Source organism: Glycine max, chromosome 17, assembly GCF_000004515.6.
Source record: "Glycine max cultivar Williams 82 chromosome 17, Glycine_max_v4.0, whole genome shotgun sequence".
In the NCBI taxonomy this organism is placed as follows: domain Eukaryota; kingdom Viridiplantae; phylum Streptophyta; class Magnoliopsida; order Fabales; family Fabaceae; genus Glycine; species Glycine max.
Window position 1 is genome coordinate 24,092,265 of NC_038253.2, and position 24,825 is coordinate 24,117,089.

Here is a 24,825-nt window from a genome sequence, read left to right on the forward strand (position 1 = left end):
AAGCCCTTGACCACCTTTAGTTGTGAGTGCCAAATGAGAAAGTGAGTAAGAGTAAGCGTCTCTAAAAAAGAATTTCAAATCAAAGAATTTTTTAAAGAATTTGAAATCTTTAATTAAAATTATTCATATAAATATCAAAAAATTAATTCTCTTTCAAATATTTTATCCAAACAAATTATTTTATTATGAATCATTTTAAAATTGACTTAATTATTAATTCGGTCCTCAAATATTTTAAAAGATTCAATTTGATTCCCAAGTTTTTAAAATATTCTATTTAGGTCTCAATTTTTTTTAAAATGCATCAATTTGGTCCTTTCCGTCCAATTAAACTGACCTCATTAGAAGTGCAAACTGATCGTAAGTAAAAATTGTGGAAATTTGCACCTCTAAAAGCATCAGCTTAATTGGACAGAAAGGATCAAAGTAGTACATTTTAAAAGAAAACTCGAGGATCAAATGGAATCTTTCTTTTGTAACTATGACATTAGTACGGAATAATCTCTATCAAATGCAATGATGAATCTTCTATGGTGACCTCGACATGAGTGCATATAAGGTGAACATTCTCCTTCCAATATAATTTACCTCATATCCAAGACAATCAGAATTTAAACCCTAACCACTTGGGATCAAATTGAACCTGGGATCAAGTTAAATCTTTTAAAATAATTTAGAAACCAAATTTGTAATTAAGCCTTTAAATTCCTAAAAAAAAAGAATTCTGCGACTGAATTGAAAGTTTTTAACATTCATTAAAAACCAGTTTAAACTAAATGAGAATGTCCAATTAAATGCTTAAGCTTGTCATTTCTTTACAAATAAATTTAACGAACTATAGCCAAAAAAATCACCAAAGGATACAAATCACCCCATTGTTTAACCTCAATTATTATATTCAACTGTTTTCTAATATTTACACGAATAGATAATAAAGCAAAATCAACTATTGTTTATCAAAATTAAATTCTAGATTTAAATGCAACGGAAAAACCCCATAGTCTAAATGCAAAGCATATTTAACCTTGTAATTGGAATTTTCAAACCAATACAATACAATTCAATGTCTAACATATTTTTCTGATCCCTCAAATATTTTCACCTTCAATAGCTGATCGGCGCAAAAAAACTGTTGCTGCTCAAGTAATGAACAAAAATTATAATCAAAATATGTGAGCTTTTATGACACAACCTATGCTAAATCACAAAATTATATATCTTGATCATGTTGGATTTAACACTGCTAAATTGAAAATATGGCTTTGTCAATTTGTACATAAAATCTATTTTCATTGTCTCAGCGGAATGTTGAACTACGATTCCCAGAAGCAGGAAACGCCTGACGTCTTCTACCTTGTGGCAATTGTTTACTCAAATCACTAGCTTGTCCCTGTCCTGTTGTCGAACGCTGCTTCTTGCTACCGGAGTCCTCTACTACCTCCATATGACCATCGGAACCCTTGGAAGATGCATGCTTTTTATGTTCTCCAAACTTAACATGTTTCCTTGCAGCTTCATAATCAAATGGCTTCAGCTGCACTAAGCCACTGGGCTGTTCAGTTTTCTTGGGCTGTCTGATTTTATTATTTTGATCATTTGAATGAAAGCATTTTTTTAAATTCGATGACAATTCTGACAGTGATACTGGCTCATCTTCATCCTCTTTTCCCGAAGTGGACACAACAGAATCTTTCTCCCTGTGTTCATTGGAGTTTTCTAGGTTATTCTGCTCCATATCCTTTGCACCCGTATCTGATTCTAGCATTATAATCTCATCTACTGGAGAGGCAGAAACTACATCAGAAACAGGTTTCTGCGGTTCTGACATTTCAGATGCTACACTAGGAATTTCTTCTGTAGGTTCTGACTTTTCACTGCTACCCAAAAATGAATGGAAAGGAAGACTGACAGAAGATCTAATCTGCTCTAGCTTGATCTCTTCCTTGCCCTAAGAATAAGCCCCAAAAAAGTGGCATGGATAAGTAGAGAACAGACATGGAGCTCTCCATATTTTGCATCACGTATGTAATTTAGAGACATTCATTGAGATGTTTGACGAAAGCATACCTTACCAGGACCAAGCTTCCTCTTTGAAGCAGAACTCCCCAGGAGTGCCCCAAAAGCACCAGTAGGCTTTTTAAGCACCTGAACAGCTGCTCCATTCCCCTATCAACAAATTAGCAATATAATTTAGATCAATGCTCATCACTAGGAGGCTAAAACATTGAACTAATATTAAAACACAGAAATTTTGCAACCTTTGCTGTAGAAAGTGCACCAACATTTGCATCCCTATTCTGCTCTGCAATTGTGAGACTATCCTTTGGTGGCTCAAAAATAAGACTATTGGACTTAATTTTTATTGGTACACTTGTAGCTTGATGCTGAGAAGATTCCTGAAGGTCGAAAGAATAAATGGTGACTTCTCAAGAATATTGATATAGCTGATATTTTCAATTCCAACATTTTAGTTGCATTTCCAACCTTAGAATGCCGTGTATGAGATGGGGGATCTTCAGTTCCATCTGTAACAGGTACTACATCTGATGCCTGCACAACAATCATCATCACACAGTTTAATCAACATGCAAAAATCAGAAATTAAGACGAATAAAATTTAAATACCAACCCATTAAGCTGGTAGCATTAATTCCCATAAGGAGAAAAACTTCTTCTTCTTCGTACCCCATTGCCCAGAGGCTCTTCGCTATGCGAAGGTATGGGGGAGGGATATTGTACGCAGCCTTACCCTTGCATATGCAAAGAGGCTGTTTCCGGATTCGAACCCATGACCAACAGGTCACCAAGGCACAACTTTACCGCTGCACCAGGGCTCGCCCTCCTCCCATAAGGAGAAAAACGAAGTAGAAAATTTTAAAACTCTCTAAGTAGTTATTTAGACATCTCAGCTTACTCAAATTTTTCGGTTTTGAAACTGACTCAGCATTTATAACAGATCCAAGGATCCAAATGACAGCAGTGGCCAATTATCATAATCCTAGTTTATTAGAGACCTTTTCAAATTTAAATGCTTTAAAATACCTGTTGAATATTTGTTTTATTCTATGTATGGTTACTTAGCTAGCTTACTTTTCAGAGGAGACAGCAGGGTTAGGTCAGTATGTGTAAGCTGTCTCTCTCTTCTCTTTGTACCCTATATATATGCCATTCAAAAGCAATTAATGAGATGAGAGAGAGTGAGAGAAAATTTCCTCACTTATTCAAATCTTCAACTATACCTTACTTCTATATTAATGTTTAATATACTTAAACAATGAACTTGAAACGTCCTATTTTTAGTGATAGTATTGTAACAAAAAATGTTATTTCTACTATAAATTGAATTTAAATGAATAAAGCCTATAGATTATAAAACAAAAGATATATTTAAGAGTTCCAATAACTATATGTTAACATTGTGTGGAAACAATAATTTCATGCCACTATAAAAACCATGAGGTTACAGTCATTGTGTTTCTTTGTAACAAGCTAAAAGATTAGGGGTTGTATGTGTGTCAGGAGTCCCATTACAACAGTTATCATCTAATATTGGGCTGGACTTGTACTAGCTGTACCAAACTACTAGATCTTGTTAAATGAAAGTGTTAGAACATTGTAATGTTAAATACAAGGTTACTATGTATTATGGCTCTTATGAATCATAGTATTACTGGGTAAATTGTATTACCGGGTTGGGCATGTATTACTTGCAACGCACTAGTACTTAACAAAGATTGTAAATATAAATGAGTGTTAGTGCTTTGTACTTTATACACACAACCTTTAAATAATTGTGAAAGTTGCACAAATAACAAACAGGAAGCTCCCATATTAGTAACTTGTTGTCTTCATAACAATTAATATTTTACCAGACCACAGCTGACAAATTAATATATCCTCTGCCCAAACATTCATATGGTAATTGTAAACATATTACTTACAGTGACAGCTTGTGCTTCTTTCAACTGTTGAGCAGCTTCCTCAAATGAAGCAGCATTCTGGATTGAATGCCTAATGATGCTGACAACAGTATCAAGATTGTGTTCAACATAAGGGTGTTTTGACTTCACCAATCGCCGTAGCTTGCTTGTAGTAAGAGGCATCTGCTTAGCTTTTAAACAAGTAAATACAAATTAAATTATGAGCATACATCCAAATTGCTAATATTAAGATACACAGAATTTGCACAAGTTTCATACCGATTTCAAGAACAGATTTATTTGGCAATACATATCCTGTACTTTCATCCTCTGCACGGGCAACAATGTCCCTCCATTCACACAGCCCCTGCAAACCAGAAAAACAGAGTATATAAACTACAATAGATGTTAAGAATAGAGAGCAACGAAATCCAAAACAAAATGCAAATTATGCAATATGTGACATGCCACATTCTTAGTGTTTGAAGTTGGGCATTCACTCACAAAATCCTGACATTGTATCAGGACTTTTTGGAGGTGAAAGCTATTTTGGATTGATTCAGAAAAAAGTAAAAAACTTAAACATGAATTATGCTTGGAAGGCCATTAGATTAGAGTTTCTTTGTGTCTAACCCAAACTGTTTCATGATAGAAACCAGCATGAAACAGCAAGATAACTATTCTAGAAATTTTAGTGGTGATTAAGATGACAGAGTAGTTGGAAACTGTAGTATTATTATTTAAGTAACAGAAACAAAGGTGATAATGACACTAATGAAGGTGGTAAGAAATGGTATCAAATATCAATAGCTAAATTGAGATTTCGATAATGACAATGAAAGTGGTCAGAGTGATGTTAAGGGAGTAAAACTTTATAAAATAAAGAGAAATAATTAACAAAGAATAATCTATAAAAATCCAGGGGAATAAGTTCACCACATTTGGGTCAAAATGAGATTCACGAGAAAATAATGGCTTCTAGATTAAGACAACAGAATTGTCCACAATACTTAATAAAATCATGTATCAAAATTTAATGCAAAGTGTTGCTTAGAAGAACTGTGGAAAACATTTTTCATATTCATGGCAAGAATGGTGTTTGATGGGAAAAAAAAGGGGGCAAGATATTGTTGCCTCTAAGTATTAAGTAATTCAAGATTGATGCTACAAATAATTAAAAGGAAGTAAACTTACAGAAACAATGGCAAGCTGCTGAGCATTGAAACCGGCCCCTTGCAACCTAAAGAGAAACAGTAATTAAGCTTTGTTTTACACTTCTTGGCATGCATTACATGCAAAACAGAACTTAATAAATAAACCCTTTATATAGAAGAGTCAGAAAAGTAATCAAGATATACAAAAAATGCTTGGTGAACAATTGCTGCTGGCATAGAATGCATAACTAATGAAAGAATGCTATTGACGAACCCATATATATGAAGATAGGAGTTCTCTGTCAAAAGTTCTTTCTCATATAGCTGAATGCAGACATCATAACTGCGTTTGTAGACCTGTAGGTTTAAGGGAAATTCCAGTCAAAAACCAAAAAGAAAGTTCATTGAGCCAACCATTCGGTCATATTGTATCTCAATTTGATTAAAGATTGAGAACAAAAACTAATGCCCAAAAAACTTTATCTGTATAGAAAGGAAGGTCAGGTCTAGTCAGTCTTCACATTTCACATTATTGTAACATGTGCAAATGTTCAAACAAATGAGACAAAGCAGTCCTACAGGGATTAAAGAGCACCCTATGGATTGTGGAAATGAATGATAGTTCACATTGTCATCTAGTTAGTTTAATTTCTAATAGGCACCAACTAAAAATGGCTTTATAGTCAGCTTCCTAAGATAACTCTTGAACGGAGAAAAAACTATTTCCATGAGAAAGGCTTTCTCAAAACATGCATACCACAATGAATATCATAAAGAAAAAAGCAGGAAGAACTGATAAACATAAATGTTACCTTCTACTATGCTAAATTAGTAAAAGTTTTAACAAACAGAACTTAAAGCAATCATAAATTACTAAACGTTGTAAACTTATTGAAGGTGACAGAAACAAAGTACTAACAAATTTAAAACAAACAAATTTCCAAACTCAGTAAAGCATGAAAGAAACATGTTAAACTTCAACAGTTCAACCAAATCAAATTCATCTAAAAATTTAATGTAATAGCATCCACAGTCAGAGACATTTTTGTTGTAGATGATAGTTATACTTACCTCCACCAGAGGAGTGTCTGAAGACTCAGAACTTTCAGACTCCTTAGACAAGGCAAATAACTTAATCCTCATTAAGTCGTATATATACAACAGATAGTGTGTATCTTCTCTGGCATATCTGTCATCACAAAAACAGTTAATTAGATTGTAATAATTACTAATTAGATTGCCCATGACAGTGTGCCAGTAATCATCAAGCTAAAACCAAGATAAACAAGTAAACTAATTTCTTTTTTTGGGAGGGGAAATAAACCCAAGGTTTGTCGTAATAGAATAAATCAGCAATGCTTGTGAAAATTTTAATTTCCTTAGAATACATTTATACTGCTGGTAGTATTCTGCAGACGAAAGGGAGAAGAATAAAGAGATAAAGATTGAGGAGAGAAGAACAAAGATCGGATGGAAAACAAGAGAGAAGAACTGAACAACATAAATTACAAGCTGGTAAACAACGGGTGAGACTCAAAGTAAATAGTGAAAAGCCTTCTGATTCTAATAATACTCTTGACAATGATCAAGAATTATTGTAGCTGTGAAGGCCCAGAGTAGCAACCTAGTGTGTCATTTTCTGAAGAATGATGATGCATGTTGAAGCATATTTTTAATTTAACAGGGAAAACTTAACATCAAAAACTTAAGGGGCAATCAAATAAAAAGGAAGCAAAGCAAGGATTCAATTTCAATGATCTGTAAACTATAGTGCCTCTGTGTTTTCATTTTGCAATTCAGGTCACTATCACCACTTCAAAAAAAAATGGCAGTCATGACACAGAGCTACAATGCTATTGCTGCACGCTATAGCATGCTATTAATTATGCATACAAATACAAACACAACTACAAAAAAATGACAAAACTCCACTTCCACTGTGGCCAGGCCATGACATGAATCATGACACAAAGCTAAAATGCTATTGCTGCACGCTATAGCATGCTATTAACTATGCATACAAATACAAATGTTACAATTCCGTGTTTGAGTGACTTGTATCTGGACTATATACTAGAAATGAATGGTGGGGTAACAGTCGATGTAAGAACTCCTAGAGGTGAGACTAAAGATTTTCTTGTAGAAATAAGTTCACGTTAGGCTCAGCCTTGAGTCCTTGTTTAAAATAGTCTTCGGTGTGCTTACCAAGGACATACAAAAGATTACCCATAAAAATACTTTTATTGTGGAATCAAGGAAGGGGTTTACTCTAAACTTGAACTTTAGAGACAGACACTTGAAGCATAAGATTTTGCTTGAGTAGGAATAAGAGAATATGCATTGCAATTTTAGCAAGAAACAAGAAAATGACTAAGGAGGTAAAAATTAGAAAAGATGTCATACAAAAAGTTTCCAATTTTAAATATCTAGGATCAACATCTACAAAATAATGAAAATGTCACAGAGAAGATACAAGCTGGGCAGTTAAAATGGAGGACATTTGGAGGAGCTAGTTGAGACTATAAAGTACCTACCAAGCTCAAAGAAAAGTTTTTTTGTATTACTATACAGCTAGCTATACTCTAGTAGTGATTGTTACGCTTTAACAAAACAAGAAATAAGGGAGTAGCAAAAATGAGTATGTTGATATAAATGTGTAATACACAACAAAGGATAGGATAAGAAATGATTGTGTACAAAGAGATATTAGTAAGATACCTATCAAGGTAAAGATGACAGAAAATGGGTTAAAGTGATTTGCACATGTGTAAAGGCACCCATATGGGTAGATAGCATGGTTTTTTAACCCTATGAAAAGGAATAGAGAAAGAACAAGATGAACATTGCAGGAATTCATAAAAGCAATCCTAATGGTAAATGATAACCCTGAAAATCCGGCTTTTAACTGCGCCTAATGGCATTGTATCCATGAAGTCGACCTCACCTAATAGGATAAGGTTATCATTGTTATACTATCAGGTCAGTTGCAAGTAAACACCACCCAAATACAAAGGGAACTGGCAAACAATCAAACCAAGGATTACCAGATTCTATAGATTCCTAGTATGCTAAACAATCACGCAAAACTAGGTTACTCATTAATTAGCTCCAGTATATTTTAGGAAACCAAACACATTTAAAATCCAATAGTGCAAAAAGAAGACAAAGGGTGAAAAAAATGATGAATCAAGTGTCAAATCTGACTAGTTAAAAGTTAATCATACCTTATCATCTCATCAGGAAGTGGACGTAGTCTCCAGTCTGCATTCTGGTATCTGCAAGAAGTTGTTAATGTATAGCTTCCAGAATTTATTTAAGGGAAAAATGGAAAAATCATGCCAGAAGCACTAGTAAAGCATCTAAGCTCAATGGGTTAATTCAAAAAATTAAAGCGAAGAACTAAAGACAGCATACTCTTTGTTTGCAGTAACTTCACAAAAATGATGTAGAATATGCTCCAAACTATTTCTCTCCAAGTTTAACAACTTTGAAGCCTAAGCAAGGTAATCAAAATAGATTAGTCTAGTGCAATAAATTCTTCAGCAATAACATTACAAATACATATGAACACCAAAACACTGAAATTTCACATGCAGAGCCAGAGCCAGTATGAACCAAATAACTGATAGTACAGTTTTCTGCCTTGATAAATTAGAAGGAAATAGTTTCAAACTTTAAATATTGAATAGCCAGAGCATTTAAACAAACCTGGTGAGTGTCAAACAAATTACAAATGTAAATTCCAAAGTCTCGTTGAAGCCATGCAATATCTCGATCCGCACCATGCATGACCTAATTAACCCATAAATGTCAACAGAATGAGACAAATAAGTTGAATTAAGAGAAAAACCAATTATGTGCAGCTAACCTTCCTCTTGGCAGGGTCCTTGAAGATTTCCCTTAGATAGGGTCCAATATGAATGCGAAGTTTCAATGTGTCAACAATAAAATCTTCAGTCCTTGTTGAAATTTGCATCAGGCAAGTCAAACCTTGGAAAGACCGATATTGATTATGTTCCAAATCAACCTATACATTTCAACTTCAAGTCATTATACATAAATAAGTCAAAAGAATGCAATGAATGGAAGTAATGGAGGGAGTGACTACAAGAAAGGGGAATATCAGCCCAATAATCAAAAGCAATAAAAAAAGGAGAGCATCTAAAGGCAAACAAAATGTTCAAGAACTGTATCCTATCCTATAGAGTACAAAAACAATAAAACTGAGATATTAAAATCTATCCTCACAATCAACAAAGAAACATAACTCCAAACAAAATGGCAGCAATACAAGTTAAGCAAATTGCTACCTCAACCTGAATAACTTTCAGGTTAAGAGTAAACCAGAAAAATGACATGATAACAATTTACTTTTGTCAATGACCAAATCTAAAAGTTTAAGCTATAAGATGAAGGCTCATAAATGACACTACTATACAGTGAAATTTCATGTGTGACACATCATTAGAGCTTAATAACCTGTCCAAATTGTGCTCCTTAGTATGAGCCTTAAAGAAAAGATGTTTTTTAATTGAAAAATGTTCAAAGGATATATGATGATTAAATATGTTATTTGACAAAAATTAATAATCTAAAAAATTAGTTTTAGTATTTCTCTCTGAAGTTGGATAGAGTAGCTTCAGAATTTGCACTACTTAGAATAAAGATTTATCTTTTCTAAGGTAAACCCATGGGAATTTAGATTTCTTTTTCATGTGTCATTGCAGTTGCACATATAAGATGCAAGAAGCAAATTATGTAACTGGTCATGAGGTAATTTATAAGTAAAACTTTATGAATAGTAATCATGTTTTACAGCAAACTCATTAACAGAACGCAGCTTAGCCGCCAACTCCTTTAAATCTTTGACTTCCTCAACGAGCTTAAAAGGGGTGCTTTCTATCGAGGGAGGCTTCACAGGCACAACATCCCCAAGATTTGTATCAACAAAATTCAAAACAGATAGCTTTTCCTGGAATAATAAATTAATAATAGATTAACACAAAAAGATAGAGAAGGATGATAAAATAAAAACATCTCCACAGAACAAAAGATAATCAAAATTATAAGAAAATTCCATCAATACGCCTGCATACACACACACACGCACACAAGGGATAGAGATTACTAATGCAAAACAAAATAAGACTATAAAAAGTTATTCTATGGAGATTTAATTGCTAGAAAAGCAGGACTTAGATGTAGAAGGCTATCAAACAACCAAAAGTTATTTCTAACAAGATTTCAATGCCAAAAATAGCATTTACCCCTTTGAAAATGATTTACCCCTTCATGCATCAAAAGACTTTCAACAAGGCTCATTGAATCCATAACCCTGGTTCATCTAAAATTACAAGAATGAAAAGGTATCAACATGATACAGAAAATATCATTAAACCTAAGCTATTGCTTTCAAGTATACCATACCATGTACCAACATGTAAATAGTCAGCATGATTGAACTTGCTTTTAAGGATGCTAAAAAAACACCCACATGCAACTGCCATTGTTATCTCCTCTTGATTCAAGAGACCATGCAACTAAACTTATAACTGGCAGAAGTGGGCACAATTCAGTTTAACTAATGTTGTTCTCAAATGGGATTTGGGATCTTCTCTTGTTGTTAACAGGATAGGGTCAGGTTGGAGAAAGAAAGACATAAAAAGAATATATAATTTGTGGTCCTACAACTAATCATGGTAGGTCATAGTTGAATGAAAATAAAAAATTGTTTCTTTCTCTCCCAACAGAACCACATCATGTTAGTTAACAACAGAAGAGTATCCAAATTCCTTCTCTTATCAAGGCATGCTAGGTCCACTTATTAGACCTCTCCACATATAGGCAATGGAGTTGGGATTGAACCAAACTTTCTAAGATTATGATTCAATCCAGTTTCAGGGGTTGAGAACCAAATATTAAAATATTAAATTAACAACATGCATCCATGAAATAACATTACTGTCAAGCAAGTTATTAACTTGCCTAATGGACTTGATATACACTCCAAGTCTCAAACCAAAGTCACAAATTACCTTAATGAAAACACAGAGAAGAATAACCTACCTGTGAAAACTAGCTCCTTTAAGCATAAGCAAATATATGAGTGGCCAACAAAAAATCATATTAAATTATGGCCGATTGCAATCAGACAGTTGAAAAAAAATTCACTTAACATAAATTTGTTAGAAAACCAAAACAAAAAGGAAAAAATAACAAAAAACAACAAAAGATTTTATGCTGATACTAATAACTCACTGCCAAGTCGTTAAAAACGAATCCAACCATCACAATCACATCCTATAAAGTCTTAATATGGCAGCGATGCATCAACTCATAATTAAAATTCAAACTCAAAAAAAAAAAAAAACAAAGCTATACAATACCAAGCTGTGTAAACAAACGCTAGCGAAATGAACTAAGAAACTAACCAGTGGATGAATGAAGCTCAACCCATCATCACTCCTCTGCAACCAAACATGCTCAAACGGCATGTTTGCATTATTAACCACTATATTATACTCATCCTGCGGCCTCCTAATCGTTGGTATATGAAACGGAACCTTCGACTTCGGCCCCATCGTCTTCTTATCCTTAGTTGCCACCGTAACTCCCGGTGGCGCCACTGCCGCCACCTCAGAACCCGTCGCTGCCGGAGTCACATTCCCTTTCCCCCCTTTCTTCTTCTTCCCCGTCACCAATTGAAACCCATCTTCCTCCATCGGATGCATCGCCGGACGCCCAGTCTCCTCTTCCTCCTGCCGAACCTTCCGGAACTCGTCCACCGACGCGTCGAACCGCTCCAAAACGTCGTCATTCGCGTTTACCAGCCAGTCGTATGCGGCGTCGTCGTCGACGTCGTTGTCAGGGAACGCCGCATGCGCTGCCGCAGCGCCGATGGCCTCGAGCATCGACCGCGACTCCCGAGCGATTTCCTCGACGGGGACCTTGAACTCCTCGAAGTTGCGGTAGAAGTGGAAGTCCTTGTCGGAAGGGATGCACCGCGAGGACGCAGCGAGCTTCGCCACCGACGACGATAGAGGACCCGCCGTTAGGGTCTGCAGCGCCTGGGCCTTCGTCGCCGAGGGAGGCTGATCGTGATCCACGTTCATCGAGTCTTGCGAAGATTGGGGATTTTTTTGTTAGGGTTAGGGTTTTAGGATTTTAGAAGCGTCGCCACCATTGTCGAGCACTGCGTTTTGCTTTTTGAAGTGAGAAAAAATTATAAGTGCGAAACTGAGTTCGTATTTATATACGTTTATGTCACGTGTTTTGGGTGTGAGAGAGCAAGTGGCGATAAAAGTGTGTATGAAAATTTGATCATGCATTAAAATGCGAACACTTTATTTGACTGATTTTAATTATTCACACTATATATGCCGGTAATCTTTATTTTTATCTTTATATAAAAAGGAGAAGGATGAAATATTTTTGAAATATAAAAGAAAATGCGTGGGAATAGTTTTAGAAAAAAATCAAATTCATGAGAAGCATCTTAATTCATGAGGAGTATATTTCATAATATTAATTGTCATCATTACACCCTATATTTTTGTGTAGTATATTACACTATGTTAATTGTTATTGATTATAAATTCATAATTTTTGTAGCAAGATACACATTACATTATATATGTTCGTAATCTTTATTTTTATCTTTAAAGTAGGAGGATGAAATATTTTTTGAATAAAAAAGAAGATGAGTGGAGATAATTTTAGAAGAAAATCAAATTCATAAGATGTATCTTAATTCACGAGGAGCACAATTCATTAGGTTAATTATCATCATTGTAGTTATTTTTTTTAGCACATTATCTATGTTAATTGTCATTGAATGCAAATTCATAATTTTTGTAGCACAATACACATTACATAATCTTAGTATTCAAATTCTTTATATATATAAAAAGAGAAGGATGGGATATTTTTGGAATATAAAAGAAGATGAGTGGGGATAGTTCTAGAAGAAAATCAAATTCATGAGGAGCATGTTTCATTGTGTTAATTGTCATTATTACAGGTTATAATTTTTTGTTGCACAATTGTCATTGAATGCAAATTCGTGATTTTTGCAGCACACATTACATGTTACATAATTTTAATATTCAAATCAAAACCACACGTTGAATGCATATATGATTTAAGTCTTAATTGTCTATGAATACAAATTCATGCGAGCACATTACACTTTATTATTCTTTTTGTAACATATTACACGTTACATAATTTTAGTATCTAAATCAAAATTACACGTTGAATACAAATATGATTTTAGCCTTATATAAATAAGGTGGTTTAAGATATGTTCTTCTAAACTAACGTGGAATTATACATTTCTGAAACTTTATTTCTTTTCTATTTGTGTTCTTTGTTATTTGGAAATTTTCTTCCACATTTTGTTGTTTCGACTATCACCTACCTAGGCCTTTAGCAATGGAGTTCACAAATTGGTTTAGAAGCTTTGTTGTCAAATTCGTCCCACAACATGTTAAACATCTTTTTTTATTATTATAACAAGTTAATCATCTAATTACTACATTCTATTGTTACATGTTTTTTCTGCTTGTAAGATTGCAATACATCATAAAAATTGAGAGGTAATTTTGATTGTATGCCAACAAGTTTATATATATATATATATATATATATATATATAATACAAATCAAACTTGACAATTTTAATTGAAAGAAAAAAATAAAATATAAACAAAAGTAAGAAGATAACACAAATAAGAAAATCCCTTAAAATCTGATTTACCAAAAATCATTTACGTGTGTCCAAAATCCTACAGTTGAAACCATGTGGTCATAAAAGTGTGAAATGGGAGAATGGAGGAACCATGAGAAATTTCATCCCTTTTATTTTGGAGACCAAACCAAGCAAAACAAATCTTTATCTTTATATATTAAAAATGAAAAATTATGCAAAGACTAAAAGTCACAAAATGAAGCTAAAATATGATATTTATAAAGTTTATGCAATGAAGAGGAATTATATCAGTAATTTATTTGCATGGGTTGTTATGAAGTTGAAAAATTGTGTTATATATTACTATTATTATTATTATTTGTGGATTAATCATTGTCTGAATTAATAGTGCAATAAAGCAATTTTACAAAAAGTATCGCTATGTATATAGTATTTCTATAATATATATGTATGTATATAGTATTATTATTATTATATGTTGGTTAACTATCATTTCTGATGCAAGTTTCATTGGAGCTTGTAGGCCTAGGATCTTCTTCATTAATGAATTTTTTTGCTTCTTGGAAGATGAATGGCAGCGGAATGGAGAAAGGAAGAGAGAGAAGACGTCACTTCAAGGAGAAGATGAGTCTAGAAGAAGTTCACCATCATAGGAGGCCACGGATAAGAGCTTGGAGGAAGAAGGAGATGAATGAAGGGAGAGGGAGAGAAGAGCACGAAATTTTGTGCTCTAAATGAGCTTTGGAATCTGAAATTTAATATTCAAATGATCAAAGTTGAAAAAAATGCACACACATGACCTCTATTTATAGTCTAAGTGTCACACAAAATTGGAGGGAAATTCAAATTTCACTTGAATTTGAAATTGAATTTGTGGAGCCAAACTTTGGAGCCAAAATTTCACTAATTATGATTAGTGAATTTTAGTTATGGTTCAGCCCACTAATCCAAGATTCTCCACTAAATGTGCTTAGGTGTCATGAGGCATGGAAAGCATGAAGGACATGCACAAAGTGTGACTATATGATGTGGCAATGGGGTGTAGTAAGCAAATGCTCACCTCCCCTTCTAAAATTTAATTGGATTGAGCTTTTATCAAATCAATTAAATTTATTTACAATCACACACATCAAATATCCACTTAGTGCATGTGAAATTACAAAACTACCCCTAATACAAAAACTAGTCTAGGTGCCCTAAAATACAAGAGCTAAAAAATCCTATATTTCTAGGGTACCCTACCTACATTATGGAGCCCTAAATACAAGGCCCAAAAATAATGAAACTTTAATCTAATATTTACAAAGATAAGCGGGCTCATACTTAGCCCATGGGCTTGAAATCTACCCTAAGGCTCATAAGAACCCTAGGGCCTTCTCTTGCATCTCTGGCCCAATCTACTTGGAGTTTTCTATCAAATGCCCTTGCGGGGTAAGATTGCATCAATTTCCCCTTGCTCATTGAGCCATTGAAGTTTATAGGTTTTGGGTAGGGAATGATAATGAGGTTCAACTTGGAAACTAATCTTGTGCTACAACAATTGCAACAAGATCCACTATCCACAATGAGAGAACAAGTTTTATCTAAAATTTTGCATCTTGTATGAAAGATGTTCTTTCTTTGGGATTGAGATAGATTACAAGATTGACCTCCAAGGGGCCTTCTAACCATTAAGAGGTCACCTTCTTCATGGGGGTAGACTTCCTCACTAGACTCTTCACCCCTTACTTCATCTTCACTTCCACTAGAGGAAGGGCAAGAAGTAGTCTCCTCTTGACTACTATAAATGTCTTGACCTCTCATAATCATGGTTTTCTTTGTGGGGCATTGAGAGGCAATGTGACCTCTCCCAAGACATTTGAAGCATTTAATGTTGCTAGTCCTTTCTTGGGAACTAGTCTTAGGGATGTATTTCTCTATAGTCTTACCCTTATCTTCCTTGGGTTTTGAAGGTGCAGCCCCCAAAATTCCTTGGGCTTGACCCTTCCTTGGATAAGAGTGAAATCCATAAGATTTTGAAGAAGGTTTTCTTTTAAGCTGTTGCTCCACTCTTATACAAAGTTGGACTAGCTCATTTAGGTCCCTATATGGAAGGAGTTCAACCTTGTCCCTCACTTCCATATTAAGCCCACTAAGGAACCTAGCTATGCTTGTTCTTTCCTCCTCCCTAAGTCCAGCTCTTAAAAAGAGTAGTTCCATTTGTTGTCTATATTCTTCAACACTCATACTCCGTTGTCTAAGCCTTTGGAGCTTGTCCATAAGCTTTCTTTCATAGTAGGAGGGAATGTGTCTCTTCCTTAAGGCACTCTTAAGATCATTCTAATACTCTACTGGAGGATCCCTATGAATCCTTTGTTCCCTAACAAGGAAAGTCCACCAATAAAAGGCATACCCTTGAAAGTTAAGGGTAACCAATGGAACTTTTCTCTCTTCGCTAATATGATGGCAAGAAAAGAGTTGTTCAACCTTCATCTTCCAATCTAAGTAGGCCTCAACATTATCTTTTCCATGGAAATATGGGAGGATAATGTTAGCCTCTTAAGACCTTCTATCTTTTTCTCTTCTTTGGAGTGATGTTTAGTATGTGAACTATGGTGCCCTCTATAATAGTTGTTAAGTTATTCACTTAAACTCTTTCAAGAGTCATGACTAATATAAGAGGCATGTTTTTCTCTTTTCATTTCTTTCATTATTTTTCTTCTCTCTTTCTCTCTTATTTTCTCTCTTTCATCTTGACTTATTTCTTCCACTCTTTTTTTTCCCTTTTTCTTTTCTCTCTTGTTTTTCTTTCCACAACTTAAGGGATCTCAACTCATCTAATATCTTATACAAGGGGTCCTTAGGAGTAGAACCCTCACCATTAACACTAGATGAAGAATGAAGACTCATGTTGGTTCCTAAGTTGTGGTTCTTTGTTGTTGGGGGTTTTAAAACAAAAGGTAAAAGAAACTATGGTTGAAACTAGCCAAAATAAACACTAAAAGAGGTGTGAAAGATAAGGTAAAAACTAATTGGTAAAAGGCAAGCTATCTAGGCGGTTTAACAATGGAAGTAAAGGAAATAAGCTATGAAAGTAAGCAAGAAATTAAAGTGCAAGAAATGTAAACTAGGCGAATCCTAAGAGTGTTTGGATGAAAACACTCACAATCCTAAGAGAAACTTGCCTAAAATTATTGCACACAAATGAAAGTAGGGTGACCTATTGGAGGCTCCCAACTTACTTCCAATGAAAGACCTTTTTGTTACAAAATTTGACAACAATGAAAGTAAGTAAATTGTCAATTGCAAAATTACAAAAAGGTCCTCAATTTTGGTGGTTGTTCTCTCTTTGGTGATTCACTCAATTTGGAGTGCTTCTTAGTCCAATAGCTCTTAAGGTGGTTTACCCTTGCTTCTTGACTCAAATTCTTCAAGGGATGGCACCAATCCTTCTTTCTAATTCCCTATATGGCAACTCACAAACAAGGAAACAAAGAGACAAGCAATAACTAAAGACCAAAAAAATGAAATGAAAGCTAAACCAATAGAGTTTTAACAAGACAAATTTTCAAGGATTATTCAACAATTAAAGCAATGAAAAGCACATAAAAGCAAGCTAGGACTCAAAGAGAAACTTAGAATGGCTCTAGAGTAGAGTAAAAAATAAATAAAAAAAAAGACTCAAGAAATCTCTAGTTTTGGAACTTGTTTTCACACTAATTTTCAATTTAAATTTCAGAACTAAGATTGGTATAAAATAGGCACCAATTATAGAACAAATTTCGAGCCAAAACAACAAGCGCACTTCCCTTTCACTTTTTTTTCCTGGACATTGGTTTTTCTGTCAATTTGTGTGATTTTTCTTATTTTTTCCTTTAATCCAAATTGTTTGGTTCTTTTTTATAATTTTGGTCCAGATGTCTAGAAAATTCAGTAAAACTTTTAGCTCAAAATTCATAGTGACCAATTCCCAGTAATTTTACAAGTTCGTATATTTAAGCTGCCATTACCAGTGATTTGAATCTAGAAATCAAGAGTAGTGTTTATGTTGCTTAAGACTTGGATAGTTACAATTTGTGTTTGCTTATGCGCAATTATCTTGAATAACACAATTCAAGAGAGCTTAAGACTTATTTTGATTCACAAATCCAGCCACAACTCAGCACCACAACTCAACTTCATCATAGGCATCATGTAGGAAACTTAGAAAACAAAAAAAAGTTCAACAACAAGGTTACTTCTAGGAATTGATTTAGAACATGTTATGAACTAAATAACATGCATGAATTAAACTCAAAATTCAAAAGATAGGCTAATAATGACAAGAATACATGAACAAATGTATCTAGAATTCAATCAACAAAATAAAAATTCAACACAAACTTAAAACATAATGTGACAATTACTATGACTAAACATGACTCTAAGACAACATGGATTAAGTGATTTACACTTAGATTTTTGTGTTTTTTTTCTAATCAATATTTTGGAAGAAAATTTAGATCTAAAGGTTCAGCACAAGAATATTATGATTGAAAAATGATAGAACCTAAAATCAACACAAAAACATGATTCAAGAGTAGATCTATAAAATTTGAACCATAGAAATGTAAGAACAAGTGTAGATATAAGATTTAATTGGTTTATTTTTTTGAATCTACTCTAAACAACACCAAACCACAAGACAATGGAGGATATACATGGAGAATAAGATGAATAACAAGGAATTAAAGTGAATTGACCGAACAAAAAGATAGAGGAAGCAAAAGAACATCACCTAGATGAATATGCTCTTGATACCACATGATGTAGCTCCATGTGGAGCTTGTAGGCCTTGGATCTTCTTCATCAATGGAGTCCTTTGCTTCTTGAAGATGAATGTGTTAGACAAGTGACCTCAGTTATCTTAAGAAGGGGGGTTGAATTAAGATACAAAAATTATTCCTCAATTTAAAATTCCACTCTTTCTTTTTGGATTAACAATGCACCCTTAATATGAATTACTCAAAAGATAATTCAAAATAAACTTCTTTAAAGCAAAAGATAAATAACAATAAATAAAAGAAGCTTAAGGGAAGAGAGAATGCAAACTCAGTTTTTATATTGGTTTGGCCACGCCCTGAGATTTCCACTATCTTGTAAAATGCCTTTTACAAAGTCTGAACCACATAGGGACACCCCTTTCTTTGTGTTCAGAAATCCTTACAACTTAAGAATAAGAAGAAGTTTCTCTCTTTAAGAGAAGGATATTACAATTGAAGATCAATCAAGATTCCTTATTGAATATACAAGTGTTTGACCAAGGAATCTTTTTGAGAGGATAAGACATTTCTGTTTAGAAAAACTCTCTTAGAAATTTCGTGTCTCAAGTCACCTATTTATAGGCCTTTGATGGCCATTCAAAAATCTCTTGAACAGATGTGACTCTTGGGAGTTATTTTCTGAAGAGTTGAGACTCTTGGGAGTTATTTTCTGAAAGAATTATTTGCTGAAGAGTTGTGACTCTTGAGATTTGAAATTTGAATTTTCATGTCTAGTAATCGATTACACACAAGTTGTACGATTACAGTCTTTAAAATCTAAATTCAAATTTCTAAAGGCTATTACAAAACGTTTAAAACTTCTGGTAATCGATTACAAGCCTTGTGTAATCGATTATAGTCTTAAAATTTAAATTCAAATTTTGTAAGAGCATTTCAGAAATTATTTTGGCCACTAGTAATCGATTATAGCCTTTGGTAATCGATTACCAGAGAGTAAATATCATTTTTATGAAATCTCATAAAGCTTTTGGAAAATATCCGTTGGCCAAACCTTTTGCATCATCAAGTAAAGAATGCTCTTCCTTAGATTCTAGGAACTAAGTTCATCAATTATCTTGAATTTCTGGATTCTTGACTTAGATCAAACATGAGAAACACTTATCTTTGGCATCATCAAAACTTCATATCATATTTGCTTCTACAGAATGGAAGTGAAATGGAGAAGGAATAAAGATGGTTTGAGATGCCACTTCAAGGAGAAGATGAGTCAAGAAGAAGCTCACCACCATAGGAAGCCACGAATAAGAGCTTGAAGGAAGGAGAAGATGAGTGGTGGGAGAAGGAGCACGCAATTTTGTGTCTCAAATGAGGTCCAAACTTTGAAGTGTAATTCTCAAATGATCAAAGTTGAAAAATACACACACATGGCCTCTATTTAAAGCCTAAGTGTCACACAAAATTGGAGGGAAATTTGAATTTCTATTCAAGTTTCACTTGAATTTGAAATTGAATTTGTGGAGCCAAATTTTGGAGCCAAAATTTTACTAATTATGATTAGTGAATTTCAGTTATGGTCCAGCTTACTAATCCAAGATCAAGTCCAAGATTTTTTACTAAGTGTACTTAGGTGTCATGAGGCATGTAAAGCATAAAGGACATGCAGAAAATGTGACTATATGATATGTCAATGAGGTGTAGCAAGCAAATGCTCACCTCCCCCTCTAAAATTTAATTAGATTGGGCTTCTCCCAATTCAATTAAATTTATTTTCCAACACACATATCAAATATTCACTTAATGCATATGAAATTACAAAACTACCCCTAATACATAAACTAGTCTAGGTGCCCTAAAATACAAGGACTGAAAAATCCTACATTTCTAGGGTACCCTACCTACATTATGGAGCCCTAAATACAATGACAAAAAATAATAAAATCCTAATCTAATATGTACAAAGATAAGTGGATCAAACCTTGGCCCATGGGCTCAAAAATCTACCCTGAGGTTCATGAGAACCCTAGGGCCTTTTTCAGCAGCTCTAGCCCAATCCTCTTGGAGCCTCTTGCTCATGGCTCTGGTAATTGGTCCCTTCATAGGGAGGATTGTATCAAAGGTTATCAAATTCGAGAGTTTATGCAGACTCATGACAGTTCCAGAGACTCAACTCGCAGACTCGTAAGAGTCTACTTCATATAAAAATAATAACAAAATATATATAAATAATATACTAATTAAACATTTAAACAATATAATAAAGCAAAACAGTAAATTATAAAGTTCAAAATATTTAACTAACCAAGTCTAGTAATAATACATTACCGCTAGACAATAACTTGTAGAGGTTCTAGTAGTAATAGATCATTCTCATCAAGGGTTTGATGTTATTAGAGAACAAGGGTTTGATATTATTAAAGGTGAGAGTTTTTTATTTGAGAATAACACGCTAAATGAAGGTATGTTGAATGCTAAACAGACAGAAAACAATAAAAAATGACTTACATTTTGGTCTAATTTTTTTAACTTGCTAACTCGTTGACTCGGTGGTAAACTTGAGAGTCTACCGTGTTTACTTAGAGTTTATAGAATTTACCCAGAGTCTACTAAAAAAAGAGTTTACTCAATAGTCAATTCGCAAAGGACAAGTGAACTCGTAAACTCGTAAGAGTTAGCGAGTTAACTCGAGATTTGATGACCATGCTAACCATGATTCTCCAACTCTCTTTCTCAGCATTGATCTCAACTACTAAGTTGTATTTGTTTTCCATTTTCTAAACTAAAAAACAGCAGAGCTTAGACTAAAAGAGAGTATATTTATAATGCAAATCGATTTTCAGCAAATGCAAGAGAACTCCTAAACGAATTTCTGCAAACTAAAACAAAGTATATTTATACAGGAACATATAACAGAAGGAGATGTTTAAAATTCTGTGGGAACACAAATGAATTTGAATCTCAAGTTTAAATTAAAAAATGAGCATCAACATTTACCTCTTCAAGGAAACTTCATCTACACACAAAAAAAGAATACGCTACACTCCCAAAAATTACCATTTGTTGTGTGTTCTTAATATGCCACACACAAATGGTCACCTACATGCTACCTGTTTCATGCTTTTGTTGTTGTTGTGCTTTCTTTTTTTTTTACCAAAGGTAGTCAATAAGCAATCTCGATTTTTGTGCGCAACCAAACTGTGTTCTGCATGCAAAAGGAAGCCTTGCCATGCTACTTTGTACTGTGAAGGTGTTGTGATGCCCTCTACCCCATACATATATGTACTAATAATAAAAGAAATAAGAAATCATAATTAATTAAAAGTTCTTAAAACACATTTACTTCATAATTACCAGATAAACTTGTCAGGAACATTTTTTTTTGCTCAAAACATCATGTAATTAAAAAAAACTCATGCCTCAATGTCACATCCTATCAGAGCATTGTGTCCTGATGTTTTTTAGCACAAGGTTCCTTAAAGCAATTCACCTAGTCATCTGCTCCCATGAACACAAAGTTCGAGATCATCACAGGATCCAAACACAAACAACACACGAGGAGTGAGTTATCACATTCCAAACTAATGGAGAGAAACAAGACAACATGTAGGTATAAATATCATTTAAACAAAGTAAAACTTAAACATAGTTCATGTCATTTCACCACTTTGTCGTCCAACATCACATCACAACACAACACGTCTCATTCATATTAGGATATTTAATATGTATATCTCTAAAATTATTTATCTAATTGGTTTTCTAGAAGATTTACCATTATGAACAATTTTGCGGTTGAAATTTATCTGGATTTGGTCCTTGAAGAGGTATTTTTAATATTTAATTTCTCTTCGTAGTAGATAGCAAGATTGAGAACAATCCCAAATAATGTCACATGATCAAGATTTAGTAGCCCAATTCAAGGCTATTCATTCCAGAGAGGTTTTTTCAAAAATATAATGAAGTTATTTTTTAAAAAAAAATCATTTAATTTTAAGTATTTATATTGTTTAATTTTATTGTAAAATTTTAGATTTGTGCCGATAACAATGAATTGGGTGAGGAAAAGGCGAACTCAACTAAAATGGATGACAAAATTGAGGCAAATTCTTTATCTTAAAATTTTAAGTATATTTATTTTACATGTGATGATATTGACACTACAAGAAAAGTGTCGATGGGACCGATGGATCTAAATCCGTCGGAAAAGTTAAAATTTTTTATGGACTATGCTGACAGATATTCGTCCATCGGAAATGTTGCTATTTTTGATGGAAATTTCCAATGAATTATGGTGTGTAGAAAATTTGAACTTTTTTCGAAGGCTATTACCGACGGAATTTCAATGAATTTTTAAAATATTTATTTGTGACAAAACTTTTTTGATGGATAAATATCCATTGGAAAAGTTAGCATTACTGCCAGAGCATTCCAACGAATTTTGTGCTGGTAATAAACAAAATCCGCTGAAAAAAGAAAAAGGGCCCATTAAATGTTATTAAACACATGAGATAATAATAAAAACGACTCATTAAATAACTAAAGACATAAACATATTTGAATGATTAATGTTGTTATATATATATTAAATTGTACTATGCTTATTATTGATTAAAAAGGTTTTTAAGATATATTTAAAAATGAAAATTCAAATATATAAAAATTCAGATAAATTGATAAATATGAAAGAATTAATTTTTAAATTCTAATTTTAAATAAATTATATAAGTTATTTAATATATATATATATATATATATATATATATATATATATATATATATATATATATATATATGAATTTAAACCCTCCCTTGATTCATGTATTTGGTTTTTGAATATATTAAATATTTTTACTTGAATATTAAAGATATTTTTCTCCCATAAGTTAATTTTTTAAGAAAGAGGATTGAAAAAAGTTATAAAGATAAAAAAGAAAATAAATTGATGTAAGCTCCATTGGAGCTTATAGGCCTATGATCTTCTTCATCAATGAATTTCTTTGCTTTTTGGAAGATGAATGACAGCGGAATGGAAAAGGAAGAGAGAGAGGAGACATCACTTCAAGGAGAAGATGAGTTTAGAAGAAGCTCACCACCATAGGAGGTCGTGGATAAGAGCTTGAAGGAAGAATGAGATGAATGAAGCGAGAGGGAGAGAAGAACACAAAATTTTGTGCTCTAAGAGAGCTCTGAAATCTGAAGTTTAATTTTCAAATGATCAAAGTTTCAAAAAAATGTACACACATGACCTCTATTTATAGCCTAAGTGTCACACAAAATTGGAGGAAAATTTGAATTTCTATTCAACTTTCACTTGAATTTGAAATTGAATTTGTGGAGCCAAATTTTGGAGCCAAAATTTCACTAATTATGATTAGTGAATTTTAGCTATGGTTCAGCCCACTAATCCAAGATCAAGTCCAAGATTCTCCACTAAGTGTGTTTAGGTGTCATGAGGCATGTAAAGTATGAAGGACATGCACAAAGTGTGACTATATGATGTGGCAATGGGGTGTAGCAAGCAAATGCTCACCTCCCCCTCTAAAATTTAATTGGATTGGGTTTCTTCCAATTCAATTAAATTTATTTCTCAACACACACATCAAATATTCGCTTAATGCATGTGAAATTACAAAATTACCCCTAATACAAAAACTAGTCTAGGTGCCCTAAAATACAAGGGCTGAAAAATCTTATATTTCTAAGGTACCTTACCTATATTATGAAGCCCTAAATACAAGGCCCAAAAATAATGAAACCTTAATCTAATATGTACAAAGATAAGCGAGATCATACTTAACCCATGGGCCCAAAATCTACCCTAAGGCTCATGAGAACCCTAAGGCCTTCTCTTGCATCTTTGGCCCAATCTTCTTGGAGTCTTCTATCCAATGCCCTTGCGGGGTAAGATTGCATCATAAATTGATAAATATATGCACTATTAATTTATTTTTACCTTCTTTATCCTTTTAATTTTTATTGTTTCTAAAACTAATATGATCTTAATAAAGCTTTTATTAATTTTCATCTTAGAAATATTAGACTATTTTTTTGCTCTCACTTGAAAAACAATCTGGACCCACATGCCACAAAATTCATCATGAAATATATCACCCGAGTCCTGGGATGAGAATAGGCCAAGTGGTTTATTAGGACTTATGGCTTGACCTCTTTAATTAAAACCCGTTATATTTAATTAAAAGATTAGGCTTTGACTTATAAAAAAAAGGAATATTTAGTTAATTAATAGGCTAAACTTGGGCTTTTAAAAAAAAGTATATTTAGATAATTAATAGGTTAGACTT

General features: G+C 33.4%; 1 protein-coding gene across 1 annotated transcript; it reads right to left on the reverse strand.

The window, feature by feature from the left end:
• Positions 1–1,081: 1,081 nt before the first annotated feature.
• Positions 1,082–12,302, reverse strand: LOC100815329 (protein RRP6-like 2). The gene is made up of 15 exons (XM_003551051.5): positions 11,506–12,302; positions 9,891–10,046; positions 8,943–9,101; positions 8,783–8,866; positions 8,489–8,568; positions 8,299–8,349; positions 6,146–6,263; positions 5,349–5,431; positions 5,115–5,160; positions 4,200–4,287; positions 3,942–4,111; positions 2,485–2,550; positions 2,259–2,396; positions 2,068–2,166; positions 1,082–1,948 (listed from the first exon to the last, which is right to left on the reverse strand). Exons 1-15 carry the CDS (start codon positions 12,184–12,186, stop codon positions 1,298–1,300), a joined length of 2,670 nt encoding a protein of 889 aa, XP_003551099.1. The 5' UTR covers positions 12,187–12,302; the 3' UTR covers positions 1,082–1,297.
• Positions 12,303–24,825: the final 12,523 nt, after the last annotated feature.

What these genes read in the sequence shown, in the direction of transcription:
- LOC100815329 (XM_003551051.5), bottom strand. Translation starts at nt 12,186, where the DNA reads ATGAACGTGGATCACGATCAGCCTCCCTCGGCGACGAAGGCCCAGGCG. An exon ending in CTTCCTGATGAGATGATAAG is followed by an intron (nt 6,264 to 8,298) that starts GTATGATTAACT and finishes TTGTGATGACAG; the next exon opens with ATATGCCAGAGAAGATACAC. An exon ending in CAGACACTCCTCTGGTGGAG is followed by an intron (nt 5,432 to 6,145) that starts GTAAGTATAACT and finishes TTAAACCTACAG; the next exon opens with GTCTACAAACGCAGTTATGA.